The 26,547-nt window shown below is 40.2% G+C and overlaps 1 protein-coding gene across 3 annotated transcripts in view; it reads left to right on the top strand.

Annotated features, from left to right (window-relative positions):
* The first annotated feature begins 1,537 nt into the window (after positions 1–1,537).
* The window catches only part of SMYD3 (SET and MYND domain containing 3), a 425,811-nt gene continuing 400,801 nt past the window's right edge, over positions 1,538–26,547 (top strand). For 2 of the 3 annotated variants that reach the window (XM_054818821.1, XM_054818820.1), the window contains exon 1: positions 1,541–1,770. In XM_054818821.1, the coding sequence (XP_054674796.1) occupies positions 1,607–1,770 (164 nt within the window). In that variant the 5' untranslated portion in view covers positions 1,541–1,606. Of the gene's footprint in view, positions 1,771–26,547 lie in introns of all 3 variants that reach the window. The other variant, XM_054818819.1, reaches the window with a different exon arrangement.

The following is a 26,547-nucleotide window of genomic DNA, read 5'->3' as shown; positions in this document are numbered from 1 at the left end:
GGATAATTCTTGAGTATCTCACAATATCACTGTAATTGAACACACAAAAATTTGTTAAGAAAACTAAAGATAAGCATAGTCGTGTGCATAACTAAGTGACAGGCAGATTGCTGTCAGTTCTTTTGGTAATGAATTACGTCACTGCAGCATTCAAGTGAATGTGAAAATATATTTTGCTGTGGGAATCCTGTGGCTGGATGTACCTTGGTTCTTCCCAATAGTACTTCGGATATGCATATTGTCCTTTCTGGTTATTCAGTTGCAGCTTGGATGAAAACAGTTGCAGACTGAAATAATCATGACTGGGAACAAGACTGACTATGTTTTAGAAACGGAAAGCTCTTTTGCAGAGCAATTAGGTCTGGCTGGCTGTTCTTCGACAGGACAGCTCAACGCTCCTTTCCAAAACACAAGCCCCAACTCCCTCTATAGGCATAACAAGGAAAACCAGAGCAAGCCCATTTGCAGTTCAGCACGCTGAGCCTGCATCATGTTGTAATCTCACAAATGAATGAAAGCTACGTAAGACCCAGACGGAAAGCACTCATCATTTGGTGGGCATTGAGCATCACCATTTCAGAGTGGTGCTCTTAGTTAATCATGCAAGTGTTTTGCTTTCCCCCCGTCACTTATTTGGTGCCTCTAACTGATGGCTTTGAGTAACAAAATGCAGTTGGTGCAGAGGGTGCTCTCCCAGAGAGACACACTGCTGGAGCTGGGGGCCGAACAGGTCCTGGCCCAGCAATGTGTCTTTGTGTTCAGATCATGGTGAAAGCCCTAAGTATGTCCAGATGCTAGCTCCTAAGTAAAATGTCCTCTTTGGAGATGTTTTTTGACAGAATCATTATAGTGGCTCTTCCTCTGTCAACCAAATTAATATTGTGACCAAGATAACGAACTGAAAGGTCTATCATCCTCTGCAATGAATGGATTTATACACGATGAAGCTGTGGGTATGCAACCTCTGTGTGTCCTCCTGCCACTTTTATTTTCATATGTATTTTTTTCCACGTCCGTGTCAGCGTGAGGCTGTGTAGGTAAGGAAGCAGGAACAGTGCTGGATGATGCTGCTGTGGCAGTTTAAACTTCACATCACTTCCGGTTTCACCCGAGGCCAGGCAGCTGCAGGATTTCTTATCTCACCCACAAAGAGATTTATGATTAGGTATTTTCTCACTGCCCCATTCCCTTAAAAAATAACAAACCAACCCACAAAGTAACTGAACGCACCTCCCAGCATACTCCCTATTTGTAAATGGCCACACGTGCTGCAATTAACAGAAATGTTGATAACCACTTTATTCTGTCTAGCATGGCAGCGTGATGTGCTACTGGAAATGCTCTATTACCCCGCCTCCGCGGCCTCTCGGTGCAGGCGAGAGAGCGGCTCTCGGCCAGGCGAGACGCGACTACAAACGCCCGCCGAGCCCTCAAGCACGGGCCAGCCCCCCTCCCGCCCGCCGAGCCCTCAAGCACGGGCCAGCCCCGCTCTCGCCCATCGCGGGGGCGGCTCCTGCCATGGCTTAAGATGGCGGCGGCAGCGCGGTGTCACGTGGAGGCGGGCGGGGCGGTTTCGCGCTCTCTCTGTGGCGGCGCGTGCGGGAGGATGGAGCCGGTGGCGCTGGAGCGGTTTCCCAGCCCGGGCAAGGGCAGCGGCCTCCGCTCCTGCCGGCGGGTGCGGCCCGGCGAGCTGCTCTACCGCGCCGAGCCCTTCACCTACGTCGTCAGCAAGGAGCAGCTGGGCAGCGTGTGCGAGTACTGCCTGCGCAGGTAGTTGCGCACGGGGGTACTCCGCAACCGCTTCTCCTGCCGGCCCCCCCCCCCCCCCCGACCAGCGCCGCCCCTTCCGCTGAGGCGGGGCAGCGCCGCGGACGACAGCTTGGAGTCGCGGCGGGGCGGGGGTCTCTCTCCTGGGGGGGAGGGCCTTGCCGGGTCTCGGCGGCCGTGTGCTGCGGGGGCGGGCAGCTGCTGCCGGGGCCGAGGTGCGCGACTTGCCGCTTCTTACCGCTCTTTTTAGGGAGGGCTTTTTAAAAAGTTTTTCTGGCAGGGCGTCTCTTCCCGGGCGCGGGAGGTTTGGACTGAGGTTTCCTGGGCTGGCTGCCCGCTGCGGGCGGGCGGGCGGGCGGCAGGAGTCGGCAGTGTCTGCGGCGGCTCGCTGCTGTGCCGCTGCTTGGCGGCGTGTTCGCGCCGGGGTGGCGGCGACTGGAGGCGCCAGCCTCCCCTCGGAGGCCTTCCTTGGCCTGGCGGGGCAGCAGCGGCACAACGCGGCTGGGTGGCTTGTCGCTTCTCTGCGCGAAGGGCTGACCTGGCCGGCGGCGGTGGTGGGGGTAACGGGCCGTGGTGAGGAGCCCCCATCGCAGGGGGCACGCTGTAACTGGCTTCGTCCAGCTTGAAGCTACCTGTTGTGAGGACAAAGTTCTAATCCGCTGTGCAGGGGAACCATCTGTGTGACTGAGCGTGACTCTGCCCTCGTGTTCACAGAGGTGATGACAGCCGTTAGGCACCGGCCTTCATGAAATAGACGGTGTGAGGTGGCTGAGTTTCCCATCACCTGCACAAGTTTATCCTGTGTAAGGAGCCTGTGGGTTTGAGACACGTGTTGAATAAATGCCTGCCGCCTTCCTCCAAATCCGTACAAGTGGAAACTGACAAACTGGCTGTAGCTTTCTGTGTTTAAGAAAACCTTGTAACTGTTTTCTACCCTTTTCCAGCAAGATAGATTGTTGTTTGTAGGAGATCTGTATGTTAATAGCTGAAACATATTGGTAGGTAATCCAATCCCGTGTGTAATTATCGAGGCTTGAGAGACCATTCAATGCTACTAGCCTTTGCATTTTTTTCTTTACGGAAGTATTTGATGTTTTGTTTATTGAAACATTCCCAGTGTTTTGTTACATGTCCTTACAGGGCATCTCAGCTTCTGTTTAAAGAAATTATAATGTGATCCTCATTTTCCCAGATAAAAGTTTAACAATGTGTTCCAGGTCACACTTGTGTCTAGCCTCAGCACATATATATATATATATGAACCAAAACAAAAAAATAATTTTTAGCTAATATATCTGTGAATTCTGACTTGTGACATCAGAGTCCTTCAGGGTGGCGACTGCCTGTACCTTTTCAGCTTCAAGTTGTGAGAGGCTGCAAACTTCAGAAGACAGTCTGAGTGCAGCAGCTGGTGGAATAAAAATGACTCTGAAGTGTTACCAACTGAGATATCATGAAAGGTTATGCATTTGTGAAACTTTCTTTTTTCTAAATGGTGATATCAGTTAAATTAAAAAAGCTAAATAAGGAAGTTAAAAATCATTTTCCACCAATCTAGCTTCCAGTGCAAAATGTATTGTGGCTAGACAGAGTTTATAGATCAAGACTGTGCAAGCTGACTCTCTTCTTATTAATTAAAGGCAGTGGCTTCTTATTCAACGGACTTTGTTAAATTAGTGATACATATATCCATACATAGGTTGTTTGGGGTTTTTTTAATGTATGGAAAATAGAAAAATGGTGAAGTACTGCAGAAGTGGGATGTGGAATTGAACTGTGTCATGAATCTGGTCTTCATTTAATACATAGTGTGATCCAGGACTACAGATAACAGTTGCATTGTCTGCTACTGTTCCTGTTGTTCACTTTGGTCTTTAGGTGGCAGCACAGGAACACAAATTTAAAAAAAAAAAAGTCTTGTGCTTGACATTGCTTTAGCATTTCAGTAATCTTATTATATACAAAATTAATGTTTGAGGCTTTATACTGTGAAGTGTAATTCTGTACTTACTTTCATCTCCCAACTTGTAGTAGTAAATGTTGTTGGATGCAACTTTTTGCTGGGTGAGAAGTGCTGGGCGAGCAGGAAGATGGGTAATGATGTGCAGAGTATCTTCTTTCTGGACTGCCTGCTGAGAGGCAGCACAGTCTCGCAGGATTTGGGGTCACAGACTTGCTATAGTGCTGTGACCTTGGCTGAGTCCTTATAGCGAGGGTCTGAGGTGCCCAAGCAGGGTGAGGATGGCTGTTGGGGGCAGAGTGTGCTGCTCTGATTCAGAGAGGAAAGCTCAGCTAGTGCAGTAGTTCTGCTTAGTCTTATCTCAATTAAAGTGAATATTATTGTGAATTTAAAATACTGAAGTGTTATATATCTATATATATATGCACACACACACACAGAGTACATCTACCAGTAGAAAGACTAACATCCCTTCCTTACCATATTGGGCTGTTGGTACTATTTGAATAGTGAAGTATCTTGTTTTCAGCTAGGATAGAGTTAATTTTCTTCCTAGTAGCTGCTATACTGCTATGTTTTGGATTTAGGAGGAGAATAATGTTGATAACACACTGATGTTTTCGTTGTTGCTAGGCAATGTTTACACCAAGTCAAGGAGTTTTCAGCTTCTCATACTGCCCCACGAGTGAGGAGGCTGGTGGTGCACAAGAAGTTGGGAGGGAACGTGGCCAGGACAGCTGACCCAAACTGTCCAAAGGGTTATTCCATACCATATAATGTCATGGTCAGTATATACCTTGGGGGAAGCTGGCCAGGGGTGCGACTGTGGCTCCAAACAAGCTGGACGTTGGTCAGTGGAGGGTGAGCAATTGTGCTGTGTATCACTTGTTTTGTGTATTCTTTTATCATCATCATTATTATTATCTTCCTTTTTGGTCCTATTAAACTGTTGTTATCTTAATGCAGGAGTTTTACCTTTTTTTAAATTTTTTTATTTTTTCGGATTCTCTTCCCCCATCCCACTGTGTGTGTGTGGGGTGAGTGAAGGGCTGTGTGGCTGTTTTAGCTGCCTGCGGGGTTAAACTACAACATGAAGTTAAAATTTTTGGTCAGTGTTACTAGGTCTACATTGTACATAGATCAGATGGCAGATTTTCTGTCTACCCTTTTGTCATTTCTTCAGAGATAATCCTGTATTTTCTAATGAATAGCTTCATGTTTTTTATAGAAGGTTGGGCTAAAATATTCTGCCATAGCTAATTTAATATGATAGTGTAGCTGTTTGCTTGGAAATACAAATTCTGATAAAGAAGAAAAGTGTTTGTCGACAGTGTGTATTTCTGTGGAAGCAGCATCTTGAGAGAATACATGACATGTTTCATGGTGGCACCTTCTTTGTGAAAGAGTATCTGCAGTGTCAGGGTCAGTGCCTGGCTGAAAACATGCTGTTTGCGCCTTTACAGAAGTTTGGCAAGATTTGAGTGGCCAGCATCTTCTTCCAACAACTTAGTGGGGAAAGCAACATAAAAGATTCTTCTTCTATTAACTAAAGATTTTCTGTTTGGCTTCTTCCATGCTTTAATAGCTCTTTAAGGTGGGGTCAGTGGCAGTACAGCTTAGTACAGGTTTATGTAGTGGGATTGAGAGGGGTAAAGAAAGCTGTTTCAATTACAAACTTAGAGGATTTCACTGTATTTTCCATTCTGCTGGACATTGTTAGATGGTGAATAAAGCTAATTGCCAGTGATCCCCCAAGGCTTCCATCACCTTTCTCTGGTCTCGAAAGAGACTATTACACTTTATTTTTTGTTCTTCTCTATCCTTTACCTGGCTATCAATTTATAAAATGACCTTGCTTCCAGTCCCTGGCAATTTAGCTTAATTTAGCCTTTCCACAATTATGTTATGTTCAGTGGGTCCCCTTTATTCATATGTGTGTTCACACCCTCACAGAACTCAGGCAAGTTAGAAAAGGAGGCCATCCTTTCACAGGAGCTATACTTGTTCTTTTCTTGTAGATTTTATTCATCCAGGTTATTAATGATATTACTCTTGATTATAGTCTCTATTGTCTTGTCAGGGTCAGAAGCTAGGCTTGCAGTTAGTATGGTCAAGTGGGCATGATGATTGATATTTTTTATTTCCGTAAAAAAAAAAAAATCAAAGTACTGCAAACACTGGAGTACTTGAGTTGCTTATATGTTTAGAGTTTTGGTGTTAATGTTACATGAGAGTATAGATGATATCAGAATAGATCAGAAAATACTGATATTCTCAACTTCCTTTGCAAAATTTTAAGCTTAAAGGAAAATACTTGTTTGACCTCTTTTTCTGTTATTAATTGGTGCTTTTTTAAATATTCCTTTTTGTTTTATGGTTTATGGTTTTAATTTGCTTTCATGTAGCAGATCAGGTTAGAAGTTCTGTTAAAATCTGGAAATAGACAGTTAATTCTTGAGTTAGCAAAATAATCCTAAATCAGTATTGACTTTTAATGTAGGACAATTTAACATTGCAAAGTTTGCTTGCACACACTGATTTATCAAGCTGTCTGTTTTGTCTGGTGGTGTTGCTCAGTTTGCTCAGCTTGTTAAATCTTTACATGGCTTTTAAAGATGTTCTTTGTCCGATAAGTGAATGCAGAAGTGGCATCTTAGTGCTTGGCAGTTCTCTTCCTCTGTGTATTCGATGTTCTATTGGATTGTTCTATCGGCCATTAATCCCAGCTGATTGAGTTTCCTGCAAGGTACGTGATAGTGATGGCACTGTTTGGTCTGACTTTCAGATTTTGAATTGAAAATATGCCCAGTCTGTTATAGAATGGGAGTCAGAATGAGGGTAAAAGTCAATTACACCTTTGGTGTTTGTTTGCTTTTCACAGAACATTTTGTGATGAGTTGTATTTATAAGAATCCTCTGCAAGAAAACTTAAGTCCTGGTTGACACTTGGGAAACAAGCAAACAAACTTTCTAGAATCTGTGTCTCAGAGAAAGTAGGAAAAAGAAGTAACACTAGCCTATTTCCAAATGCTATACTACTTATGCCTTTAAAGGAAAGAGATGCTTAAGAAAAATCAATATTTGAGAATAGGTAATGTACAACATTATATATAGACTATGAATTTAAGGACATAAGTGTTTCTTGTTTGGGTAAGATCAGAGATTGAGACTCTGGTAATGGAATAAGGGGAAGTATCAATGTGTGTTTGTATGACTGCAGCTTTTGTAAATGTATCTAGAGAGAGGAAAAACATTTAAGTTAGGACTGTTGGTAAACTAGCCATGGCAGCAAACACTACTGCAGTATGGGAAATATAAGCAAGAATTTGGTAAATAGTTGGGCAATTACAAAGTGCTAAAAGAGGCCAGTAAGTGTATGCTCCTTCCTCTGCTTCAGCTGGCTTAAAAATAGCCAAATGGACACAGCTCTACATTCAGAACTGTGCATTCAGTACTAGGTCTTCAGCATGGACACACTCTTACATTAGCTGCTGGTTTATGTTGTTGTTGTTATTATTAATTATTAGTATTATTTCATTATATTACTATCATCATCATAATAGCAGTTGGCGTACCATTGTTAAAGTATGGAGTGCCTAAGTTAATGGCACCTTTATATACCATATATACCATTATGTTATAACCACAGTGTGGAATATTTTAAGCAGATAGAAGCAGAGAGGGTGATGAGGGGCGTGGATTGCGTGACCCTTCCCACCGCTGTGACCCTGGCTTGGACTAGGGCAGCTCTGCCTGAGGACAGCTGGCCCTTAACCCTCCAAGTGTCCCTCTTTCACTGGCAACTGGGAGGCAGAGCTGCTCCGTCGTGGGCTCCTCTTTCCACGGGGCCACAGGTCCTGCCAGGAGCCTGCTCCAGCGCGGGCTTCCCACAGGGTCACAGCATCCTTTGGGTGCACCTGCCTGCTCTGGTGTGGGGTCCTCCAGGGGCTGCAGGTAGATATCTGCTCCACCATAGACCTCCATGGGCTGCAGGGGGACAGCCTGCCTCACCATGGTCTTCTCCAGGGGAATCTCTGCTCCAGTGCCTGGAGCACCTCCTGCCCCTCCTTCTGTACTGACCTGGGTGTCTGCAGGGCTGTTCCTCTCGCATCTCATTCCTCTCTCTGCTGCTACTTTCCACAGCAGTTTTCCCCCCCTTCTTAATGACGTTATCCCAGAGGCGCTACCACTGTTCCTGATGTGCTTGGCCTTGGCCAGTGGCGGGTCTGTCTTGGAGCTGGCTGGCATTGGCTGTGTTGGACATGGGGAAAGCTTCTAGCAGTTTCTCATAGAAGCCACCCCTGTAGCCCCCCTGCTACCAAAACCTGGCCACGCAAACACAATAGATTCACCAACAAACCTAAGATGTTTCCTTAAGTGCCAAAGAGAGCATCTCCATTAGCACAGCACCCGAGTTCTGCTGCTTCCAGCTGTGCTGGGTGATTAGGAGGTGTGAGCTAAGAGGTGCTCTTTCTTACACAGGTAGAAGTTTAGCTTATATGAGGCTATAAAATCTACACTGTCTCCTCATTTATCTCTTTAAAAATACTTCTATTGCTGGTTAATATAGAGATAGCTTTGAAACTGTGCTAGCTTCTTGAAAACACATTGTTTTGTTGCTCTAAGTGTTTCTGGTGTACTTTGTTCTACAGGAAAGCTGAAATGTGGAAAGCTACTGTTTGATGATACATTATTTGATTGTTGACTTTCAATGAATTCTCATGAAATGAAGATTGTTAAGTATTATATTTTTTAGATACAAAACAATACCCCCATTTTATAGTTTGCTTATATAAAAAGCTTTTTTTTTTCTTTTGTAGACTATTATATTTCCATGATTGTTAATAGACTGGAATGATAAGGTTTTTAAAATTCCTTGAACTTATATATAAAAAAATAATTCTTATACTTACCACGTAAATGAATTAAAGTTGGTCAGCATGACTTGGTGCCATGAGTTTGGCAATAACGTTTTTAATATGTTAGAAGTATGGTGTTATGGTGTGTTTCATGTCCCTTCAGTGACAGTCAAAGTTCCAGACAGATTTCCAGTAGGTTTTGAGATGCATAATCTTGTATGAAGTACAGGAATATAAACAAATTATATCTGATTAGTGGTAATTAGTGTTGAAATAGTGTGACTATTAGGGGCAGGTATGTTTTTGTAATTCCAAGGTAGGATAATCCTGGGAATTATATGCTATAACTTGATCTAGCATTTCTGACTAATGAGTTAGAAGTGCAATTGCAATGCTCTCGTCTCTTGATATATCTGGTTTTGTGCAAGTAAGGGCAAAGGATGTGAAACAAAAATGTATGTGGGACATGAGCTATACAATGCATCAGAATTTCAGGTTCCATGTAGATGTGTGAGAATGTTTCCCAAGACCTGAGATATCACACACCACCAAGGGCAGAAATGTTTCTATCTGTGGTGGAATGACTAATAGCCTAAAAAAAGTAGCATTTTCTAAGAAGATACTCTCCCTCCCCCATGCCATTTTACGGCAGTAGTGAAGGTTGAAGCAACCTTACAAAGAGCAGGATAGAAATGCTTTTTTTCTGTCCTCCTTCCAGCTGGAGCGATATGAGAAGTAGCTTCCAGGCTGCTGTCCCATGCTGCCAGGAGAACCTTCTGCAAGAGAGAGTGAAGAGAATAGACTATTGACTCTGCTTTTCTGCAGTATCTCTTCTCTAGAAGGCCCTGAAATTTCTTGTCTAGAGGAATAAAGCCTGTAGCAGAAATTACACTTACAGACTCCATCTTCCTTTCCTTCTGCTCAGAGTCATGTTGAAGGTGGGGAAGGAGGAAGCTCTGGCATTCATACCAAGTTGTTCTGGTTTGCATGTTGATTTGTTTTGCCTCCCTCACAGCATCCTTTAGGGTGGTCAGGAGTATCCTCTGTTCCTGCTAGGAATATCCCTTGGTAGGTGTTTTCCTCGACCAACTGTTTCTTTCTCTTGGAGATTTGTTATGGGAATGTAATCCAGGTTCTGTTTGCTGTAAGCCCTCTCCTTTCCATTGTGCGGTATTTTGGTCCTTGCTCCATGCCTCCTTACTGTTTTGGATGCTCTGGGCTTGCTTTAGGCAAGGTGTGGGTCCTTGCCCAGCTCCTCCTTTCCTTCTTCCCCTGCTTTCCGGTCTTGAGGCTGCTGTTAATGCCTTCTGCTGCCAACCTGTCTTTGCCCATGTTAATAATAGAAGAAATAGAAAAGAGGGAGGCATTGTTAAAAATAAATTCTTCCACGTCAAGCGTTGATTGCCGTGTCACTTATGGAAAATGAAAATTTGAGTTTGGCCATGCTTTAAAAGTCCCTAAAGGTCTTACTGTGTTGTGATTTTGTGTTTACAATTTCCATGGTTATGCTGCTCTGTAATTTGAAAGGTATTATATAAAAATTGTTGTCTTGTCAAGCTGTGACTGACAGTTTAAGTTGTAGTCATCTTGTAAATTCTTCTGAATTTAGGCTTTACTATATAGCTGCAATCCACACCTGATATTATATTTCTTTTCTGCATAGTGTAGTCCATAGTATTAATGTTTTAAAACATTAATATGTTCTGCATGAGTATTCTTTGCTTGTGGTAAATGATAAAGCCATGAAAATAAATTTGTGAATTGGTTTATCTTTAGTATTCATTTTCTTAGGGTGAATTGTAATTGTGCAAGTACAAAATTAAAATTAGCGCTACAAGGGAAAACATAAGTGATTAAAATATGGGCAACTTCTAGCTAATGTAATATGTAATGACACAATTAATTTCAGATATCTCCCAAGCAAGCTTTAAATTTTGTGCAAGTTGCTGAAAGTTTTACACTGCATTAGGGAATTTATTATTTAAATTCTTTAAGAACTATTGATGATATCTTGTCCATAGGCGTTGGAATTAATTAATTGTTAGTGGTTGCTTTCATTGTGGCTGTACTCAGAAGCCACTACATGCTTTTGGCTGTATGATGTATGTGATGATGCTCTTTTCCCTTGAAGCATCTACAGTTTTCTTCAGAACCAGTTGCAATAGCTGTTTTGAATTATTCAAAATTATATAGGTGAGACTTATAAAATTTTTGGCATGTCTCTCCACCCCACCTATTCATGTTTTGAAGTGAGATATGGATCCATGTGACAGCCTGCCTGATGTGCTGGCTAGAAGCTGCTGAAAGGGCAGGTTATTCTTACGGCTCCCCTGAGTCCTTCCTCTCCTCCCTGCATGCTCCTGCTTCTCATTTGGCAGCTTTGCTGCTTTTCTGACCTATGATATACTGGTGCAGAGAGATAAACTGGCAGAAAACATACTTTACCAAAATATCAAAATCTTTTAGTGCCCTTGAATCAAATTATTGTAGGAGGAGAGAGGAGCTGAAGGGCTGGGTCAAGATTGGACAGTCAGGGCTGTGCCTTGTGGTAGTATCTAGCCTTTAGTCTGCTGTAGCTAAAAATGAAACCTTAAAAAGGGCAGTTAGGGGAATTTCCAAGCTCTTATAGGTGTCTTCAGGAGAAGTAGGGCTTTCAGGAGTGCAGGACCGACTGGCCTGTTAGTGTGGAGGAGGATTTTTTTCCATCTTATAGCCCAGATCAGTCCTGGGCAATCAGGCCCCAGCTTCATTCCTTTACCCAGTTGTGTTTCTGCCATATGTTACTTCCCCATCTTCCTACTATTAGCTTCAGTTTAGTAGAAGAAACACTGCAGACACTTTCAGTTGTTTTTACCACAAAGAAAAAGTATTTTCTTTTTGGCTGATGTCTTCGTTACGTAGGAGTGTCTTGACTTTTCTGACTTTATTTTTGTCACTGATGTTACTTATTTCAGGATCTGTGCTTAATTCCTGCAATTGTAATTCTCATAACGCACCTCTGCGGCTGAATGGGAGATTTTATTTAGAGGCCGAGGTGAAATTCTGAATCATTCCCAAGGGCGTTGCAATGACTGTAAGGTCGGTGCCAAGTGGCACAGTTGGTTGAACACCAGTGAGTAATTCCTATGCTAACTCAAGCTGTAATCCCCTGTTCATGCAATATTTAGCTTTCCTGTTTATCATCTTAGCTACTAGCTGCCTTCAGCTGAGGGATTGTTCTGCTATTAGCTTGATTGCTTAAGCTTAAATGAAATTAAAGACTGAATATTTTTTTAAACTGAACTATCTTCTTGGCTTCTGAGTATCAGAGCACCGGATTCTGCAGTCAATAAGCAGAAAATACAACTTTTAGCTTCACTGGGGAGGGCTTGCCTGGGCATTCATGTAGGGTTTGTGTGCTGCCTGTGTCATCAGGTTTCAGCATTCAAGGAAAAAAGCCAGCAAGTGTATTGAGAAGGACTTAGGAGGGTGTGATTATGAGTGGTTGTGATATAGAAATGCAGAAAAGGAACAAAAGATCGTAACTGAGAAAGGAGGAGTAAAAACACTTATCAACTATAAGCCCTTTCCTACAATTGAAATTAATATGACTTATTCATACAGTTTAATTCAAATGGCTCATTCAGCTGCTAGGAGTGTATGCTAGTTACCTGAAAAGATGATTTCTGTGGTGGCATTCTTGGTAGTGGGAAGAATATAGTAGAACAGGGGAAGAGAAATTGAAACAACATGTTTGGTGAAGCATTGCCCTCAAAGAGGAAAGATTTGTCTCAGGAAACGTTGAACATGAAATCAACTATATGTTTTCCAAGTAAAATTTTTGCTCAGTGTATTTCATGCTTCTCAAAGGCCAGAAACTTGTTTTTATTTATTTGTCAAGAAAAGCTTGAAAGTAGCTTGCTTTAACATAAAGGTTCAAACTGGAGTGCTGTCTTGTTTTTGGTTTTGGTTTTTTTTAAAGTACTACTACTCCCTGATAAGACAAATTATAACACCTCTTCTTCTTGCTGTGGCCTGGCTGCTATTTTCCGTCAAAAAAATAGAGCTTGCAGCTCCTTTTGAGATAAGTGGCGTACCGAGGAACACTTGCTGTGTGTAAAAGTATATCTCACAAATGTTACCTCGTCCATTTCTATGCAACTTGTCTGCATGTGAGGAGTAAATTCAAATACCACTTTGCAAATCATTGTGCTAGGAATCTTTATTGAATGTGGTATGGGATGAGAAAGGTTTGTGCCAGGCTGGTGCACTGCAGTTTAATTTCCTCTGAAAAAAAAAGAGATTTTTTTGATCAAATTCTGGATCCAGATAATCTGAGCATTGGGGGAGTATTGATGTGGGTCTGTACTTTGTGTAGCTCTCTTTGATTTCTGTGGTGCATTGGCTCCAACTCCTCTAGCTGTTGAAATTATCTTAGTCCAGATTTCTGGAGAAGCAAAACCAGACTGAAAGATTAAAAAGAAAAATTGCAGTGGCACAGAAAACCACTTCAGAGTTTTAGGTTCCTAAGTGTCTACGTTTTTCTAGCAAATGAGACTGGCTACTCAGCTATTTATAAATGTTATCCATTTGTCATATTAAAACCATCTTATTAGTTGATATTGCTGTACAACAGATGGAATAGCTGTGGAAACAATTTCTTGAAATACTGTATGAAACTCAACATGTGATGATAGATTTATCTGAAGTTTTTGCCCCAGGAAAAAGAGAGAGGCTGTGCAGTAATCCACACAAGATATATATTGCATCAGGTGTAAAACAGATATAGCAATGAAATGTATCTTATCTTTAATAAAATCTATTACAGAATGATGTTGTTTTCTTGTAAAGATCATAGTTTTGGTTTTACTCCCAAAATAAGCACAGAATAGTGTCCCTTACTCTAAGAATGTCCCTTTCTGTGGCTGAGATAGTAGATGAATTGTGCTGATGACCTACAAAGGGTGACAGGTCGGGCATAGTAACAGCAAGAGAGTTATAAAGGCTCTTAGCAACACAGTTACTGAAGCAAGTTAATCTTGCCATTTCTAATAGATATCCTGTATTTCATTAGATATGCAGTAAGTCTGTATATTTCTCAGATGTGAGTTTTGCTGCCTTAATGGCCTTTGCTGCTTCTGTAGTCATTTTGATTAAATTACACTATTTAATGTGGTTAGTGCCTTATTGTGTGTTCTGGTAAGTCGAAACCTTTACTCTGCTCTCATGAGACCCCATCTGGAGTACTGCCTTCAGCTCTGGTGTCCCCAACAAAAGAAGAACATGGACCTGTTGAAGTGAGTCCAGAGCAGGGCCATGAAGCTGATCAGAGGGCTGGAGCACCTCTCCTATGAAGACAGGCTGAGAGAGTTGGGGTTGTTCAGCCTGGAGAAGAGGAGGCTCTGGGCAGACCTTATTGCAGCCTTGCAGTATCTGAAGGGGGCCTACAGGAAGGCTGGAGAGGGACTGTTTATCAGGGAGTGTAGTGACTGGACAAGGGGTAACGGCCTTAAGCTGAAGGAGGGTAGGTTTAGATTAGGTGTTAGGAGGAAATTCTTCACTGTGCTGGTGGTGAGGCACTGGAACAGATTGCTCAGAGAAGTTGTGGATGCCCCATCCCTCGAAGTGTTCAAGGCCAGGTTGGATGGGGCTTTGGGCAACCTGGTCTGCTGGAGGGTGTCCCTGCCCATGGCAGGGGGGTTGGATCTAGATTATCATTATTTAAGGTCCCTTCCAACCCAAACCATTATCTTCTTTTACTCCTGAATCTCTACAGTTTAGATCCCCCTACAGGGGAGGGGGGTTGGAACTAAAGACTTTGCGGAAATTTGAGGTGGGGTGGTTTTACTGGACTCATCTTTCTACTGAACAGTGTGCTGACTGAAGAATTCTGCTGCATATATATAAAATATAACACAGGCTGGAATCACTTGTGCTGAGTTAATGGCCCTTACAGGATTTAGGATTAAAAATAAATAAATGTATGGGAAGTGGTGTGTGTGTTTGTGCTGAGATATGTATTCAACTAACTTCTTATTGATAAGGTAGTTACTCAATTTATCAAGACTTAAGTAGTTTTATTTTTATGGCGTTTGTTTTATTCAGTGTTTCAGGAAAGATTTACCCTCTGTTCCTGTTCACTGCCTTTATAGAAATTCCTTTTGCAATAATACATGTCACTTATGTTTTTACCTGAAGAGGCTATTGTAAGATTTCTCACTTGTAAGGGTTAGTTGTCATTTTCCTCCCTTTCTGCCACCAGACCAAGCCTTTGTAGACAATTTTTGAAACAACTTTAGATAGGGGGTCAATCAAAGCAAAGAATGGCAGCGCTCACCTCACTTTTAATTTGTCTTGCTCATGTATAAAACTGAAGATATTCTCAGTGTGTATTTTAATGCATGTATGAGGAACACAACAGATGAAGGATAACCTTGTAGTTCAGATACATAATTGGAGTATTAGAGCCCTTGTTTTGTTACTGGCTTCATCTGTGAAATTGAATAAGGTCTTTCATTGCTTACCTATTTGAGAGAAATTTGAAGTTTGCTGTGTTCACCCATATACTTAGAAGTTGTTGATAGCATGTAAAATAGAAAATATTTTAATTATATGCTTGTATATCACCTTAAGGGCAATATTTGACCTTAGCCCACTTGAACATCTTAAAAAGTGATTATAGGCAGCTGAAGGCATATCTGCTATAAATTTAATAGTACCACAAGGAAAAAGGCCAACACCAACAGGTTTATACATATATTTAAAATTAACACATCTTTTTAAAATTGCTAAAATATGGCCTAATTCTGCCAGAGTTGAAAGCTTTGCCTTGCAAAACTTTATGGTCTGTGCAGTTTGCCAGATCAGAATATTGTGGTGCTAGATCATACGATGGTTCCTTTCAGCTTCAAAAACTGTGAAACTGGCTTGTCCTTGGGCCAAGAAAAAAATGTACGTGTTGAAAAACAGCAGCTTAACTGATACCATAGAGTAATAGAACAGTAGAATCTGAATTACAACAGACTAAAGAAAACGTCAGTGTGAAAAATTGTTTACCTGAGATGTGCTCAGGAGACAGAACCTAGAGAGCTCTTCTAAGCAGAAGGGATATTAAATATTTCTGGGAAAAACTGATTGTAAAGGAACAACATGTCAGTTTTTTAAAGTACTGCTCTGCCATGGATGATATTGTGATATGAATCTCTCTCAAGAGAGAATTTAGCAGATGGAAGCTGAAGTAACAATGTATACGTGGTCTGAAGGTTTATGAAACATGCTTTTTTTTGCATGTATGTGTAAAAATTCAGAGAGATTTTGAAAGGTGAGACCTACAGTTTTCCCTGGAAAGCTATAAGACTGTGGCCCCTCTGTGTGACTCTTGGGAATATTTAAAATAATGGAGGTGGAAAATACAGGTCTGGCAAGACATTAATAATTTCTGTGCAAGATTTGAATTTCCTGAAGTTGAGAAGCACCTTAAGGAGAGGATAAAAGTGTTTTAAATGAACAGGATTTCTTAATGGAAGAGATCTCTAAGAACTTGTATGCAAACTGGTGTGGAGGGAACTAGATTTTGGGCTGGGCTGTAGAAAGTTGTGTCTTTGTCCAGGAGAGCTGTGGGCTGGAAGCATCAACACTAGAGATGCAGCTGGAGAGCCTCGGGCTGTTTGCATGGTGTCATTTGGGTGATTATGCTGCCTGGTGGTGGAAGAGCACATAGGTATCATGGTCCGTACCGATGAACATCGATGTTACCTGCAATTCTGAAGATCCTGTTTCAGAGTTGGTTTTAGCCTCTTCTCTTGTTCCTGAGTCTCAGGAGGAATTGAATTACTAAAGGACACTTTCTGCCTTTGACTAGGTAGCTCTCAGCAATGTCAGTGTTTCGTGTGCACAGAATACAGTTATGTTTGGCTTTCTGTTGGGGGAGCTGGTGTAGGGCTCTGGTCACTTCTCCTGCAGCCTTCCTTCTGTTGTTAATCTGCTTTGAGGCAGATGAAATAATCTGCAGAACTCCCAAGTGCTTCAGAAATAATTATGGAGACAAATTTCTTGTCCTTGGAGACTGCCTTGGGAGTTGTGACTTTGGGAATACGTCTGTTCAGAATAACTGTACTGTAGACTTATTAATTTTTAATTTTCATATCTTATTTTTAACCTCCCCTCATGGAGTCTTATAAGCTGTAACTGTCTGTACATGTACTATTTTATGACCCTTGTAGTTAGGGCTGCTTGTGAAACATGTATTTAGTACTCATTCTCATATGTTCATATAGGCTTTAATTATAAAATTCATTTCTACTAAAAAGTACTTTACTAATAGCTGTTTGTTATTAATTGAAAGATTCTGCTTACTTTTCTGCTCAATAGCACATAAGGATTCAGTATCAGTTTTAAAAACTGCATTTGTTGGGACATCTCAATGTCGATCCATTTTACAGCTGGAAGGTAACGGCATTTTTAAATATTCATTTTATTTTCCAGATACAAAGTCACCTGCACTGTGTGTTTACCTCTCTCCCTTTTGCTGTAAATTCTTCGAGGCATGAAATAGCTTGCCAGTTGTCTCTTATGCTCAGAAGTTAATGAATGGTTATCAGTTTATTGCAGATAATGACTTAGCTACACACCGTAATGCATGCATAAGCTCATTGTGCAGAATTTTTGCCTTAAGACAATGTTTAATCGGTGGTTGTAGGCTTAGTAATGTCATCCCAGGCTGTGCTTTCCCCCAGGTCTCTGCAACAGAAATCTCCTCCTTCCCTGCCATCCTGCCCCATTCTGCAAGCAGACAAGGTTAGAAACTTTTCTCAGCTTTGAAATGCTTCCAAGTTTGCCACAAACTTAGTAGCTTTTAGTAGAGCAGACATTTTGGCTTTATCTTCCAAGGAGTCCTTGGTATTCATTCCAACTGGTGGAAATAAATGATGCCTATTTTTCCCAGGCTTGTGCCTATGAAGTAAAGTCTCTCCTTGACGTGTGTATGTCTTGTTTACTGCTGCTGGGGATGTGAGTTCACAATCAGGAACAACAAAATCTCTGTGGACTCACTCCTCAAATTATCTATCAGAATTTCTAATAAAGAGAGAAAAAAAGCTTTATTTTTTTTTTAACTCTTATGTCTCCTAGAATAAGTAATTTCCAAAAGTGCTTTTTTTTTTGTTCATATGTGTTTTGGTTTTATGCATATGATGCTTCTTAAGCAATAAAAAAGTTGGGTTAATTTTAATTGGAAGAACAATATGTTCTCTTGAACTTATTTTGTAGCTGAAATAAATAGAAAATTATGTTTTAACAGCCTCTAAACAATTTAGTTCTTATTTTTGACAAGTTATTTCCCAACCAACTTTAAATTAAATTAAAAATGAAGTTGAAATATTGAAAAAAAAGCAAAAAAAAGCCTTTATAAAAGACATCATTGCTCAAATAAGTAAGAAAATCCCTAGTTAGTGTGATTTTTTTTTTTTTTTTTAAGTCAATATGTCTGGAAAAAGCCCCACTTATAACAACTTTGCTTTATTTCTAGAATTAGCCTAACACAAGAATTATCCAGGAAAAAAATAATTACTTTTCTATGTCAGACAAAAACACTATTCTGTTTGCTTTTTTTCCCCTAAGCAACAACTTTTAGTTGCATTTGTCTTACTTTTTCCCTAAACTCGCTCTAAATACTCAACACAAAAAAAGTTGATGGTTCTAAAAAGGCTTAGTAGTGTGCTCAGGTTTTTTAATTGCACATTCAGTTTCACCAAAAAGATACTCATTGAAAAGGTCAATGCCAGACACAGAAACACTATTTAGGTAGGATGTATCAACATGTTGTAAACGTGAGTAACGAGTTAGAAACTAACTCTCAAGGATATGAATAGCAAATTGATCAAAAACATTCTCTTACATAGTTCTCATTTTTCTGCTGAAGCCACCAGGTTTAATTGTGCTTAACTTCTGGTTTAGAAGTGTGTCTGAGTCTGTAGGAATTAGTGATATGGAAGGCACCCTTTTCCCTTTGTGTGGGGAAGACTGAATATTTACATATGGTATCATATTTGTGGTTTTGAACTATTTGAGTGTTTTTAATCACATCAGAATTGCAGACTGCAAATGGTCTGTGTTTGGGAAGAGAAAAGCATTCCACAAGTGTCAGAATGTTGTTACTATATATTGGATATGCTTAGTATTTTTTCCTCAGTTGTGCTAGTGACAGATCTGTTACTTAGGGCTATAGAACCTAGGACTTAGACAATGCTATCCTTCTTGACGGGTGTTGAATTTCTCTCTGTGTGTATATAGATAGATAAAGTGTATTTTTTTTTTTTTTTAAAAAAAGGCAAAATAATAGATGAAGCTTGTCTACCCACTTGCAAAATGGCCAGCAACAAGAAAAGCAATTGAAAACCACCAAAATTAAATTAACTACAGCTTGATGATGCTTTGGTTTTGTTTTTTAGGCAGCCAGGGTACAGTTGTGTATCTCTTTCCAAGAGAATAGGAGCTGGTGCTCTACATTATTAATTTTCATTGATGCCTTCCACATGCCTTAGCTAATCTGAAATTTGAAGTCATACTCTGTTTTGAAGAAGTCTTTGCAGTTGCAAACAGATTTTTTCAGCGAGTGTTAAGTTTGTAGCTCTTTTTTCCCTGTGAATGCAAGGTCTGACCTTAGGAGGTGTGTAGGTGTGTCTACTCCTGTTGAAGTGAATAGACATTGGACATAAGGTGCAGATGTATCATCTTGTAGGATTGAACTGTTTCACTTCATTTGTGATCTTCAGGATATGAACTGAAGTTTCAGGAAATGAATGCTTACTATTGCTATTTCGTTTCCATAAGATGCTGCGGTGAATTAGAAAATTATACTTCAAGAGTACATGAGAACTCAGAACATCTGTTACACCACTGGTGAAATGTGCATTTCATATGCCTGGCACAAGCAAAATAAATCCTTTAGATCTCCGTATATTTTGATACTGCATTTTTATTTAACCCCTTTAACTTCTTGCTTTTCCCTTGTAAATTCTTCTTCTTATTTGCAGAAGACCTGAAACAGTAAGCCTGCAGCATTTTTTAGGACCATAGGATTATTAAACCGTTAATTTGTTAAAGTTAGTTCTGGTTAAAACTTGGACTCTGGATATGGATTTCAGCGTTTAGAAAATCAAGTTTTTATTTCAAAGCCTGATTTATGTACAGTGTATGTACAAGGAAGGTCTTGGTACCAAAAGAAACATTAAACTGTTTCTCTGAATGTTTTTTATATTAAATAGCCAAATGCTGAGAGTTTTTAAGTAATGGAAGAGATTAATGGAAGATGATATTTATATTTTCAGAGGTGCCCCCTCCCCCCCCCTTTTTTTTTTCTAATAGCGAGTGAAGATTTTGATAAGTTATTTTTGTTACGGTTGATGCAGTTGTATTTAAATCTCTTTGTTCCTTCCTCATGATTGATCCCATCCTATCACACTGGCTGGCTGACGTTTTTCTGGAGGTTAGCTCTGGAGGGTTACTCAAAAAACCCAGCCCAGCTGGGGAAGGAACAGAAATTTCAAAACAGAAGGATGAGGAAGGAGTCCAATCACACTGATTGTGTAAGCTGGGGTTGGTTCCTTGTGTTCAGACACTGGTTTTAATCTGCAGGTTCTCCCCCAGACGTAAACATACCCTTAGTGCTCATGGTTATCTTTCTGGCAGACTAGAAAGCATATTCAACATTGAAATGTGAAGTTACCTTCAAATGATAGATGTGTTTTATTGGGAACTGTCTAGCAGAATTTGAATGATCAATATGGGTCACTATGTAGCTGGAAGATGCTCAATTTTAGAGGTCTTAAATTGGGAACCAGTCTCTTAATTATAGTGCTGAAGTGTTTAAAGCTACTTCTGTAGATTATAGCTAGTGTCTAAAGCTCTGTACGTGTCTAAGAAATAATTATTTGCTTGGTCTGGCTATTGACGCTTGATGCATTTGATGATTACTCTGCCAACCAAGAAATGAACTTGCTAATGAGAAACAAAATGACTATGAAGAACTGAAAACATGAAGGTTGAGTCAGGCTCAGAAAAAGCTGTGCAGATTCAGCTGTCAAAAAAAGCCCTCCATTTTGAATATATGATATAGAATATAAAGTTTACATATGCTGTTGTTATATGTATTCCTGACCTGAAAAAAAATCTACATTATGGATTTTATTAAGAAAATATTAGGCGGTATTGCAGTCTTCCACATTCCGTTGTAAGACACTGCACAAAAAATATATATGTCAGCTGCAGTTGCTATGAATAACTGACTATGTTTTACATCATTCGTCTCTGTGATCATAGAATTTTCTATGAAATGGTTTTGGTGGCTCAGAATTAATTTAAAGCATACAGAGTATAGTGGAACAGTTATCTGATCATGTGACACACATTTGCAGGAGGAAAGATTTATTTGATAAAAAAAGACTTTACCAGCTGTTTCTCTTTCTGCTGACAGATATCTTTTATATGTGTATGGATTTTAAGGGAGTTGAACATTACAAGAGTTCTGTCTTAACTTCTGCCAGAGTCAATTAAGTGTCATTTCTAGTTAAAAAAATGTGCTTTATTAATGGTTGTCATACATACCAGATGAAAAAAAAAATTGTTAACATGTCATAGAGAAGGACAGAGCTTTTATTTAGTTTTAGTTTTGCGATTCAGGAGTATTTTTAATCTCGCAGTGACATTTTTCTCGGACTAGTTTGCGTCATGAGACAAGAGTTGACATCATGTATTCTTCAGCTGTTCTGTGGTAACAAGAAATAAATCCTATTCTGCTGAAAAAAACAAACAGCAAAAAACCCAGTAGCAATTCTTGTGAGGGACATGTGTTGCTAACTAATAAGTTATAAGGGGGTGAGTATTGCTCAGCTGTTATTAGTTGCATTCTGTAAGTATAGGAGAAACTAGGCTAAAACAATGCAAAAGCAATCTCGTTTGTGAACAAAATGAATTATGTTTTCAAAAGGGAATGTGCCTGGCTTCTTAAGGTGATGTTTTCTTGGGGGGCAGCAGTCCGCAGAAGGGTGAGCTCAAGAACTGAAAACTAAGGGCACCGTGAGATGGGTACTGCTGTCTTTGTTTGCCTCTGCAGAGGGCAGGTGAGCTTGTTTTCTGATTATCAAGAGAATGGACCCATTTTAGTAGGCAACAGGATGCTATCCCATGTGGAGCTGTCAGACTGTCCCCTCTAACATGCTGCCTAGTGGCACCCCAGATCATGTTCTGTTTAAAAAAAAAAACCACTCCAAAACCAAAAAGGCAGAATACATTACTGACCTCCTGCTATACTATGCGTCCTTCTGTTTCCTGTGTCCTTGAATGGTGTGCCCTAAAGATGCACAAACCTCCCCTCCCCACCCCATTAATATCTTAATTGGAAGTTGCAGGACTGCAGCATACACTTCAGCCATATGCTGTTCCACTGTGCTGTGTCATTTCAGGATTGGGTGACTGACAGGGGAAGGCTAATTCTGCTCCTTGTCTTTCAGAAAAACGGCATGAACGTTGCATCTGTCTCGGCTCACTGCACCAATTTCCAGTTGCCTGTAATTGCATCCAGAAATGTTTGGGAACCAGGGCAGTTGATGAAGCAAAGGTAGACTGTGCATACCAACCTGTTCCCCTCAGCAGCCCAGCTGCAGTATCCTGAAATAACAAGAAGTTTCAGCTGGCCTTCAAGAATAACACTGGGAAAAAATGCATTGCAGTAGCTGAATGCAGCCATGACTCAAAGGAAATGGTTGCAGGATGGTCTAAGGAGACCTATTTTGTTGATTGGGCTATAACTAACTAGAGCTAAAGAACCAGGATATGCATCATGTCTGTGGCTTTGCAGCCCAGCAGCAGCTGGTGGCCCAAAGGCAGGGTGAGATTGATGGCTTTGTTCTGCTTGTTCTGCTGCCTGTTCCCATCACGCACAGTGTCATTAAGAGCCCGAAGCTTTCCCCTTTTATCCAGAAACTGTATGTGTAGCTAATATGAAACAAGAGACAGAGCAAACCCTGCTTTGTTTCTTCTTAATTAGGGTATAAACCTTGTAGTTTACTTCAGTTAGATGTTGGATCTGGGCTTCATGACATGCAAATTGTCTTGGGTCTGTTTGTTAATTTGTGTTTATTTTACGACTTTCTTAACTGTATCTGATGTTGCATGGATCCTTTTTTCCCAGGAGTCAGTTATAAATTTTTATGGTGGTGTTTTTATATGAATTTTTGTGGTAGTTCATATGTGTCTTATTTTAAACCTAGTAGAATTATTATCCAAGATATTCTATGGGAGAGGACAACCATAGCATCAATCCAAATCGATGCGAATATATGCAAATCTATTCAAAGATTATGGGGACCCCTCCCAGACATGTTTATAGCTGCAAGTCATCTATATTCACAGTCCATCACATTGCAGTGATTTTACTGGTCAAAACTATGGGCACTGCTCCCCTAGGGGAGACAATTTTGATTTTATTTTTTTTTTTGAAAACCATGTGAGAAGTGAGCTCGCTCTTTCTTGTGTTCCTGTTACGAATAAGTGGGCTTCCTCATGAGAAACCAGCACTGCATTGTTTTGGTAAGGGTTCAGTGATGGGGCTACACTGTTCACTGGATGCCTGCAGTACAGCACTTAATGGGACTCTCAGATGCTGCTGCAGGGTGCAGAATAGTGACAAATAGCTGGGCTGTGGTTTCCAACACAATAAAAGATAAAGATTAGGTTTCAAACCTTGTTAGCGTATAACTTTGGGTTTGGTATTTATGTTAGAAGTCTGTGTCTGAGCATTAAGTAATAACTTCTAAATGCATAGAAATATAAGTGTGCATTTTCAAGTTTGCTCAAAATTCAGGATGTTTTGGAAACTGAAGATAAGAATAACTGGTAGAAATAAACTTAAGGCCTATTAATATTACATTACTGCCTAAGGTATGCATCTTGAACTTGAAAACTGGATTGGTTTGGTTCCAGGAGGGACAAAAGACAAAGGGTGAAGTAGTTTTGCTACAATAAAGCTCAAATTTTAAATAGTGTAGACTGACTGGAATTGTGTACTATGTGAAGAATAACATTTCTTATAAAATTGCAGTTAATCTTTTGGTGCTGTTAGGAGGTTCACTTCTAATTGTTAAATTGTGGGGTTTTCATCACTCAGCTGCCAAGCTGTATGGTATTAGCATGTGGTGCTAATCACCATTATGGCTGTCTGTGGCCATGATACCACTGAGTGATGGCTGATGAGACTTGAAGTCCCATGAGTGTTTTTTGGTTTAGAAAGGATGCGTTTAGCTTGCAAGAGCAAACTTTGCTATTGAAAGATTAGAATTTCTTTTGCTATGCTACTGTTATTTCAAATATAGTTCTGCATTAAAAAACAGACTTGAGACTGTTTGTGGTTTCTGATGAAAAGCCATCTGTTATTACAAATGGAGACATTTTCAAGGATGTACTTACAATAGTAGGAAAAAAAAGATAATTCTGTTTCAAGTTAAGTGCATTAATCCTGGGTAATGTATTTACTCTTGGGCATTAAATTTATTCAGATAGAGTATTCCTTTAATTTCTTTCATTAAGAAAACTATCTTTGTGATTGACTTTCTAATTGATGTGAAATATCTAGCGTTCTTCCACTGAAGCAGGATTTTTTTTCCTTAAAAGGCAGGTTTAAACTTGTAATCACTCTTTAGAATATCTAAAATACAGTAGTGAATATAAATGAGAAATTTTGACAGAGTCTTTCTAGGCATCCCACAACTGCTACCATCATTTTATAAGCTCTTCCAAGTAAATGAATATAATTCCAAGATTCATAAGCAGTCTAAAATATTTCTATATTCTTTTAAAGATTGTAATGATGGTCATATGTAGACACTGGGTAGTTTTTTCTGCCATATGGTCTGAGCTTATTTTAAGGACATGTATTTTATTTTTTATTTTGATTAAAGTAGTAAGTTTTGCATATATATTAAATATTTTGTATGACATGGGCTTGATAGCAGTGTATTTTATAAGTGCAATTAATAAGCCCACATAAATATTCTCTGAGAGGCAGATTTAAAATAAAAATCCAAGTTGATTTTTTTGTTTTGTTTGTTTTCCATGTTTGGCAGATGTTTTTTAAGAACGGTCTATCCATGATACTTAAAACAATTTGAAGATGTCAAAATATGCAAGTTTTTTCTTGTTTTCCTGTTCTAATTTTACTCTCAATTGGTCTCAGTAACTGTACTTCACGTTGAAATTCATGTCAGCATAGGGGCTTTCATAAATCCTCCCTTATTTTAGGTCCCTTATACTGTTATTTAGATTTTGAAAAGGTTGGCGTTTTTTTTTACCCTACATATTTTTCTTCTAAGAATATGGCTTGCATTTTGGAGCACAAACATCTGATTTGTTAATTAAGTTTACAGAGGGAAATACAGCGATATCATGTGCAGGCATATTCTGCCAGGCTCAGGGTGTGCTAAGCCCCTCTGTGTCCCACAGACCTGTTAGGATGCACAATTTGAAATTGAGATGAAGCATTAGGCGGAGAAACTTGCCTGGAGGTGTGTGCGTGCTTTTCTTTGAGTGGTGTGGCATGGCATGCTGGCCAATGGTCTAACTGACCATGTGTGCTGCAGCTTTGCTGTGATGGATGGTGTGTGTAGCTTGGGTGAGTGAGGTGCGAATGCCTGTACAGATCGCTTATTGTGAGAGAGAGCGAGGGAAGATAAGTTCGTTGTCCAGAAAGTATTTAAAGAAGAGCACTTTCTGTGTAGGTGGGCAAAGAACGGTAGGTAACTAGCTGATCTGATCAGATCTTCCCAGATCTTTTTTTTGCAGTTAAGCTCCTGTGCACCACTGAGGGAAGGCTAAATGTCAAATTATTTGGATAGGTATGCTTACGTTCTTATAGGTACTGCAAATTTTGGGTACAAACTGGTAAGATTTTTTCTTAAAGAAAAATTTGCTGTGAATATGTGGCTTTCTGACAACCAGTGTGTGTGTATCTGAATCTGAATTTTGCTGTCTTTAATTCAAGTTTGAGAGAGATGAGGTTTGGATTCATAAAGCTACAGTGAAGCAAGCATGATTGAGGAATGTGTCTTGACTTTTAGTGGTCAGAATGATGGTGTTAAAGATAATTACATGATTAATGAACTGTGTGGATTTTTCTGTAATCTCGGGGAGACTGGTTGCTCTCTCCTTACAACTATGATGTTGCTAATAGATTTACTGGAAGGATTTATCAATTTAAAACAAATCAGCAGAGAGGTTCTGCTGTCAGGATAGTGAAGTCAGCCTATGCAAGGCTCTGCTCTCAACGTCCATTCAGTTGTATTTGCAACTTTTCAAAGTGTTCCCTCCAGGTTCTACATTGACTGCTTAACTTCTCCAGAGCTTTTATGTTGGTATCTAGTTCATGTGTTTCAAGTATCTTACTCTTTGAAATCTGATTATCTTCATTAAAAGTGCATTTAAACTAGCAAAGGTTAAATATTTTTGGGTTTGATGGTCTGCTTATCTCTTGTGCTTTGCATTGTATTGCCCTTCTGTTTTCCATAAGCGTAAACATTCCTGAGAATGGGTCCATCCTGACTTCTGCAATCTAAATCTACTCTCCTTCAGTTTAAAACCATTACTCCTTGTTCTATCACTACGTGCCCTTGTAAACAGTCCCTCTCCAGCTTTCTTGTAGGCCCTTTTAGATACTGGAAGGCTGCTATAAGCAGCCTCCCCGAAGGCTTTTCTTCTCCAGGCTGAACAACCCGAACTCTCTGCCTGTCTTCATAGGAGGCCATCTTTGTGGCCCTGCTCTGGACTTGCTCCAACAGCTTCATGCCCTTCTTATGTTGGGGGCCCCATAGCTGGACACAGTACTCCAGGTGGGGTCTCACAAGAGCGGAGTAGAGGGGCAGAATCACCTCCCTCGACCTGCTGGTCATTCTTCTTTTGATGCAGCCCAGGATACAGTTGGCTTTCTGTGCTGCA

This window comes from Grus americana, chromosome 3, assembly GCF_028858705.1.
Source record: "Grus americana isolate bGruAme1 chromosome 3, bGruAme1.mat, whole genome shotgun sequence".
In the NCBI taxonomy this organism is placed as follows: Eukaryota; Metazoa; Chordata; class Aves; order Gruiformes; family Gruidae; genus Grus; species Grus americana.
Note: the sequence above shows the minus strand (reverse complement) of the source record. Positions and strands in the feature narration are given on the sequence as shown.